The sequence below is a fragment of the Elaeis guineensis genome, chromosome 6 (genome assembly GCF_000442705.2).
Source record: "Elaeis guineensis isolate ETL-2024a chromosome 6, EG11, whole genome shotgun sequence".
NCBI classification, from domain to species: Eukaryota; Viridiplantae; Streptophyta; class Magnoliopsida; order Arecales; family Arecaceae; genus Elaeis; species Elaeis guineensis.
The window spans coordinates 120,652,785-120,660,800 of record NC_025998.2 but is presented as its reverse complement, the minus strand read 5'-3'; the positions used below and the strand labels follow the sequence as shown (position 1 = coordinate 120,660,800).

At 40.6% G+C, this 8,016-nt stretch overlaps 1 protein-coding gene across 1 annotated transcript; it reads left to right on the top strand.

Annotated features, from left to right (window-relative positions):
* Positions 1 to 670: 670 nt before the first annotated feature.
* LOC105034950 (fe(2+) transport protein 1-like) lies at positions 671 to 5,302 on the top strand. Its single transcript, XM_010910307.4, has 3 exons — positions 671 to 1,515; positions 4,375 to 4,524; positions 4,632 to 5,302. The coding sequence occupies exons 1-3, from the start codon at positions 892 to 894 to the stop codon at positions 4,935 to 4,937; spliced, it is 1,080 nt and encodes a 359-aa protein (XP_010908609.1). The 5' UTR covers positions 671 to 891; the 3' UTR covers positions 4,938 to 5,302.
* The last annotated feature ends 2,714 nt before the right edge of the window (positions 5,303 to 8,016 follow it).

The window sequence follows — 8,016 nt, the reverse complement described above, 5'->3', positions numbered from 1 at the left end:
TATAGAATGTTTTGAGATCTGTGCAAATTATGATTGTATACTCAATATTTTAAAAAAAAAAAGAACAAATATTTTTTTATGCAAAAAATACAAAACGAACCCTCTATAAAACATTGCTATTGAGAATTATGCATGGTGCACATACAAGGTCGTCCGAATATGCTTGCCAAACCTCGATGCAACCCCAATGAAGAGGAAAAGTCTAAAAGGTGCCTATTGCATGGCTCTCAAGTGTTGATACATGATTATTTTTTTTAATATGATTTCATCATTGAATTATGCAATGTTGGCTTCAAAAACTATATAGGTGGAGGATGAAAAAATTTAGAATACTTTGAGAGCTATATGGACCACAATGTGATGGGCGACATCATGAAACTAGACCGACCATTCTTTCGCACGAAAGATGCAACCCAAACCCCACGTACAGAGGGTCTTTGCAGCCACATCAGCACTAGCCTTGTGCTCCCACGTGGCCATAGCTTGGCTTCTTACAGAACTCCGAGGACAAGTGTAAGTCCCAATGCCCTCCATCTTACGTCGAAGTGTTCCAATTTTCACCATGTCAGTACGCGCCAGATCCAATACGGCCAGGAGGGATATTAAACCAAAATAAAAGATTTTCGCTTTAATGTTCTAATCAAATAAAATATTGGATATTACCAAAGCTGAGAAAATTCCAATAGCTTGGATAGAAGAGAATCGACCGCCCTGGCAGGTAGAGCAAGAAGCAGCATGAACACACCCTTCATCGATCCATCCCATCCCATGAACGTCACCATCAATTCCACCCTATAAATCCATCCCCCCCCACAACTCCAGTCTCCAAACACAACAACACAACTACTCCAAAACGAAGGGAATAATAATAAATACCAAAATTCCAAAACCATGGCCTCCACCACCTTCCACACCCTGATCCTCCTCCTCCTCCTCCACTCCTCCTCTACGCTCGCCGCCGCCAACGCTCCGGAATCCTCCTCTCCATCCGGATGCGACACGAGATCCCGCGGCGAGTGCTACAACCGGCCGGAGGCTCTCCGGCTGAAGGTCATCGCAATCCCGACCATCTTGGTTTCCAGCGTGATCGGCGTCTGCCTCCCGCTCTTCTCCCGGTCGGTCCCGGCGCTCCGTCCCGACCGCAACCTCTTCGTGGTTGTGAAGGCCTTCGCGTCCGGCGTGATCCTCGCCACCGGCTACATGCACGTGCTCCCGGACTCCTTCGACAACCTTACGTCGCCGTGCCTCCCCGAGAAGCCGTGGTCCGAGTTCCCGTTCACCACCTTCATCGCCATGGTGTCGGCCATCCTGACGCTAATGATGGACTCCTTGATGCTTGCATTCTATAACAGGCAGAAGAAGGGCGGCGCCGCCGTGGTCGTCGACCACGAGAGCCCGATGAATGCCGCCGTGCCGGTCGCGCATGGCCACGGCCACTGCGGGCCGCCGCAGCTTGGCAAGGATGAGAAGGAAGGGGAGGAGACGGCCCTGCGTCGGAATCGCGTCATCGTGCAGGTGAGACTGGCTAGTAACAAGTCACTAAAATCTTTTTTTTTTTTAAGAAAATAAAGTCTTTTTAAAGCCGGTTAAATTAATATAGCTAGGTACAATGATAGATTTAGATAATAATGATTAAAAGTCCGGGTTGTTTCTTTCGTGCGAAAAAATGATTGGTGTTTTTCACAATATCAGCGGTTAGATTCTATTTTATATAGATTTTAAAGTACTTCAATTTTTATTATTTATAAATTTTAAAAAAATATTATATAATTTAATGATTGATATTATAAAAAAAATTATTTTTTATATAAAAAATATAATCTGAATCAAATGGTGAAATATAATTTTAAATTATTTATTAAAAAATTTATATCATTATTAAGTTTTGAATGAATAAGATGAAAAGTATATATTTTATTATTATTATATTATCAAATTCAATATTTTCGTAATCAATCCTTAGACATGTGTGATCCAAAATATGATGATGCAATACAGTATAGAATTGCACATGGTAGCAAATATGAGAGAAAAAGTTGGTATTATTTTTTTTAATAAATTAGATAAATAAAATCATTCGAACATAGATATATTTATGAAAATTGATAAATAAAATATTTGATAATTATGTAAAAAATTTTATCAAAGAATTCCATGGACATAGTTTCAACGTGGTTTAGCGGTAAAAATTCATTCTGTTTGACTACCAATCGTTCACTTCAGGGGACAGGCCTCTTGGAATGAAGTTCCAAGTTTCTTGTCACGTTGAGAGAAATTTTTTTTTTTGGATTCTATGTATGAAATCGTACATGTTAATTGATGAGCTTGTACGGCTCCCAAAAATTACGGAATTAATTATGAACTTCAGTTCCTTGGTGTCACTTCCATCCATATCATTTCAAATTAATGGAGTCCACCTTCTGCTGTGGGACCCACCTCGCCTAATTTTGTATCTTCCCCTGGCCAAATTTTGTGTGTACTACTCCGTACTTCGTCTTGGAGGTCAACTCTTTGTGTGCCCTGTCCCCATCTTTAGCTATTAGTAGGTCAAAGTTTGTGAACAAGTGTGTGATTAAAAATGTCTTAGACTGGGGTAATTGGTAGGGTAGCAGATCGCGAGGAAAGATTAAGAAATAGTTTATCCTAATGCTAGTAGCTAGTCGGCCATCTGTTAGGTGGAGCTTAAAAAAATTCTTGATCTTTTAGAAGATGCTTGATAGCCTCCAACTTGAGATTTGTATTAGCGATTTCAAAGAAATCTATCCCTTTAATATGGGTTTAAAATTTTTTTTTTTTTTTTCTAAGTTAGAACAAGCACATCTTTGATGGACAGTAATGTAACAAGGGGCTATAAGTTTGGTCACATATAACTAATTTGATCCATCACCTGGACCACAAGAAACCAATTATCACTCAAATAAACCAAGATATATTTGATATTATAATAAGAGTAATAACAATTGAGGGCGAGCTTTGATACAGTGATATTATAAGTCTTGTGTTTGAAAGATGGAAACAATCTATCCGTACAATATATATAAAAATTGATTAGATTATAATTGATGTCTTATCAATATTAAATATTTTGCATCCCCTCGCATTTTTGTTAAATAAAAGGAAGGCATTTAGGCAAATGGCCTACGACAAGGCAGCTATCAACTGCTTGGTCAATGGTTTATCTTTCCATAGTATATTTCTTTGTTCCTCAATTTTTTTGTTTGACAATGGTGAGAGATAATATTTGTTTTACCAAAACACAAAAGATAATATTTGTTCAGCCTTATATTAAAATTTAAAACTACAGATATCGCAGAGGTGATCTAATCAAACATCAAACTGATCTGACTTCAATGAATATTTCTGATGAGACAATCATGGATGTATACAATGACCATGACCTATAAGCACTATGAGCCATTATAACGTTACACCATGACGTTATTTGGTATTTAATTTATACTCTGGTTTTTTTAAATAATATGCTGCTAGGTGTAGCTGTCATCACCAACCATTATAATCTATGTGATCCCTGAATAGATTATAGCGTTTGGGTTCTATATGTAATGCATATTGCAAACTATGCAGAATATAATATTATCTGTTCCATAGGTAATGCAAATGTTTGTAGTATGGCATTTGTATATAAGCGAGGGCATCTTCTTAAACTTCTCCATAAATAAACTCTTATTTTACCAAATACATCCATTTATATTCAGTTTTTAATAACTGATTAAATGAGAGAAAACGAGGAGTATATTTTATACTTATCCAATTAATTTAGATAATTATGATTGATGGGATAACAGCCATCTATTAAAGATTTAGTTCTCTCGTGCTCCAAAGTTACATAGCCCACTTATATAATAATCTCCATGCATTGCATGTTCCCCATGCAGCGCATGATTCGAACTTAGATCACTAGTATCAATAGTAGTAACTTTATAAAATTGGTGGGCACGATTAATCAAGATATAATTTTATATAAAAAATCATGATGAGGCCTCTACCCTATTTGCAATAAATAATTCTCTCTCATCCTTTTATAATAATTATTTATACTAGATAAGTTGGCAAGTCTTTGACAGTTGCACCAAGTGATATGGGAACAATGCTGCCTTCACCTTCTAGATTTGAGAGATTAGAGGTGTTTTGGGAGAGCAGCAAGCTATAGTATACTGGTCCTCTGCTACCATGTTGCATTTGTCAACATTTACTTTTATGTGCTTGGGTAGATCTAGTTTCCTTGAAACTTGGAAAAAAGAATTGGATGACTTAATTAGAATAGAGATGGAGATAGGAAACTAGGAATATTTTAAAGAAAATATCCTTAGATTATTAAGCATAACTTATTCTCATTCATTTTATGATGTGCAGGTTCTGGAGATGGGAATAGTGGTGCACTCAGTGGTGATAGGTCTATCAATGGGGGCATCTCAGAACCCCTGCACCATTAGACCTCTGGTGGCTGCCCTTTGTTTCCACCAAATGTTTGAAGGAATGGGCCTTGGTGGTTGCATTCTCCAGGTAATTAAAGGTTACATAATTAAGAAATTATATAGCAGAGAAGTTAGTTAGATAGTACCAAGTTCATTACAACATTCTCATTATGGAAAACTGGAGTGGTTTTGTAGGCAGAATACAAGATGAAGATGAAGGCAGTCCTGGTCTTCTTCTTCTCCACCACGACGCCATTCGGGGTCGCTCTTGGGATCGCCCTGTCCAATGTCTACAGCGATAACAGCCCGACCGCTCTCATCGTCGTCGGAATATTGAATGCATGCTCGGCGGGGCTTCTCAACTACACGGCGTTGGTCGATCTCCTTGCAGCTGATTTCATGGGGCCTAAGCTGCAGGGCAATGTGAAGCTTCAGCTAGCGGCCTACGCAGCCGTGCTCCTCGGTGCCGGCGGCATGTCCTTCATGTCAAAATGGGCTTAAAAAAGAGGCCACTGTTCATGCCTTCTAAGCTTGTAACTATTGTTATGGCCTTGTCAAAACTGAGGGTTCTGCGTTGCTGAGACTTTGGCCCACTGTTTGTAGTTGTTTTGTTGTTTTTATGGTGATGTGTTAGCAATTGTCCCAAGCAGCTAGTACTGTACATCAGCATGTAAGAAAAAATAAGACAAGAGTTTTATTGTTGCACTATGGATGCGTTTGTATAATTAGCAATGAGCAATTGAAAACTTCATGGTCCACAAGCACTTGGGTGTCTTTTCTTTCCTTTTCTTGTAGAGAAGGCTGTAGTGCGCCAAATAAAATATGTAATGGAGGGATCAGTTGAAATATGTAATGGAAGGATCAGTTGAAGAGATACAATGCATTTGGATCATGGAACCATGTCATCATCCAATAAAGCAATCAAAGGAAGCACTCTGGCTGGCTTAATGCATTGAGGATAGAGTCTTGGCCTTTGCATTATTGTTTTTCTCCTTTTTTTTTTTTTAGAGAAAATTTGTGCACCAAGTGCGATGCAATAAAAGTGATGCGAAGTACACCACCTAACAATCTCGAAGTACATAGTCATTATTTTCTAACGCACATTTAATAGCGCATTTAATACCTACAGTTCTATTTTTTTATTTAAAATTTTGAATGACAAAAATATTCCTGTGGTCATATTATGATATTCTGTGGTCAACTTATGACTTTCTGTAAACATTAAGTCATAATTATTTTTTAGAGATCATAAAGAGAGAAGGACATTTTTATCATTGAAAATTTATAAAATTTTTAAATAATGAAAATATCCCTTCCTTCTTTATGACATCCTATGGCCAAATTATGAATAGAATGTCATAATTTTACTATAAGAAATTTGACTTTTAATGACGAAATTTTAGCGACGAAATTTATTTCGTCGCAAATAATTAAGCTTTTGCAACGAAATTTAAATTTCATCCCCAAAAATCAAGTATTTGCGACGAAAAAAATTACGTTGCAAAAAGTTATATCTTTTACAACGAAATTTTTATTTTTGTTGCTAGAAGTTGATTTTTAGCGATGAACCTTTTTTTTCGTTGTAAAAGATAATTTTTTTTGCAATGAAATATTTTTTTTCGTAGTAAAAAAATATTTTTTTGCGATAAAAAAAATTTTATCGCAAAAAAATTATATTTTTTACGACAAAATTGATATTTCATTGCAAAAAAGAAAGGCTTTTACGATCAATTTTATTTATATTTAGCGACGAAACTATTACGTCGCTAAATTTTATTTTGTTGAAAAAATTTGAATATTTTACGATGAAAATTTAAATTTCGTTGCTAGAAATTGATCTTTAGCGATGAAATTTTTTTCATCGCAAAAAAATATTTTTTTTGGCGACGGAAAAATTTTTCATTGCTAAATTTTTTTTTTGCGACGAAAATAATTACGTCGCAAAAAATTTAATTTTATGCGATGAAATATTTGTTTCGTTGTGAAAAACTTGATTTTACGACCATTTTTTATATTTGCAACGAAATTAAATTTTCGTTGCAAAAAATTAATCATTCGCGACGAAAAAATTTTTGTTGCAAAAAATATATTTTTTTGCGACAGAATATTTATTTTTAGCAACGAATGTATTTCGTCGCTACATATTTTTTAATTAAAAAAAAATCCTTTTGATATTTTGCCCTAATGGAAAACAAACCTGTTGATTTCTCCCTCCCCGATCTCCACCGCGGTCGTCCAAATTTTCTCCCTCCCCGATCTCCGGCAACAGTCCTCCCTCCTCGGTCGCCGGTCATCCTTCCCGATAAGTTCTCTCCCTCCCCACCACCATCCTCTCTCTCTCTCCCTCCCCACCGCCGTCGAGCCCTCCCTCCCCGCCACCGTCGCCGCTCGAGCCCGCCCCCCGTCGCTGAAGGAGCCCACCTCCCAGCGCGCCATCTCCCTCCCGCCTCGCCACCCTCTCCTCCGCACACCGTCTCCCTCTCGGTCTCCACCGTTTCCCTCCTCGCCTGTCCTCTGCCTCCTCGCCTCCACCGTGTCGCCATCTCCCTCCCTCCCCCACCGTTTTCCTCCTCGCCTGTCCTCTCCCTCCTCGCCTCCACCGTTTCCCTCTCCCTCCGCTTCCTCTCCGACTCTGACCTCCTCCTCCTCCCCTCCCAAACCCGGTCCCTCGAATCCTCCCTCTTCTCTGCCTCCTTCCCTCCGGTTCCCTCCAATCCCTCGAAACCCTAACCCTAGAGCCCTCTCTTTCATCTTCTTCCTCCTCTTCTGCCCCTCTTTTGCCTCGAGCTGCAGCGCCGGCTGTTCCCCATTGAAGAAAATGGTCGAAGATTTTGCAGTCAATCTTTGGCCATACCGCAAACAGAAGCCGAACAGCGAGTAGAGATTAGGGCAAAGCCAGGTCCAGTGAGCCCCTTCACCTTGCTCCGGAAAAACTAAGAAAGCATGTTGATCATAAAACGAAGGTGGCGGCCACCTCTCCTCCCTCCCTTTCCTACTCCTTCCATACTTTCCTCATATTCTTCCTCGCCGGCCACCGCCGAAACGACTACCTCCTCCTCTTCTCCTCTACCCTTCATGGCGGAGTACCTGATGGATCGTCTGGGCTACTCCAAGGATAAGGCCCTTGTCGCCTCCAAATCCCTCCTCCACATCACCACCCCCGATAAGCCTGACGCCATCCTCACCTTCCTCTGCCGCCACATCGGCCTCTCCCCTCGCCAGCTCCACGCCTTCGTCCGCCGCCGCCCTACTGTCCTCGCCACCAACGTCCCCTCCAATCTCCTCCCTAAGCTCAAGCTCTTCGAGCGCCTCCTACCCTCTCCCATCACCGCCACCGCCTGCCGCTTCGGCCTCCCGTCCCCCACCGCCGCCTACCACTTCGGCCTCCCGTTCCCCGCCGCCGCAGCGTCTGCAAGGCAGTCGCCGCTGGTCGACCCCTCCATCCCCTGTCTCCCTCCCTCATTTTCTTTCTCAGTCTCTTACTTGAGAAACAGTTGAAGGTCGATCCCTTACCTGGCTTGTCTAGTTTCGTAGGGCCGCCACCGCCGCCGCCGCGTCGCCGTCGGGCCGCCACCGCCAT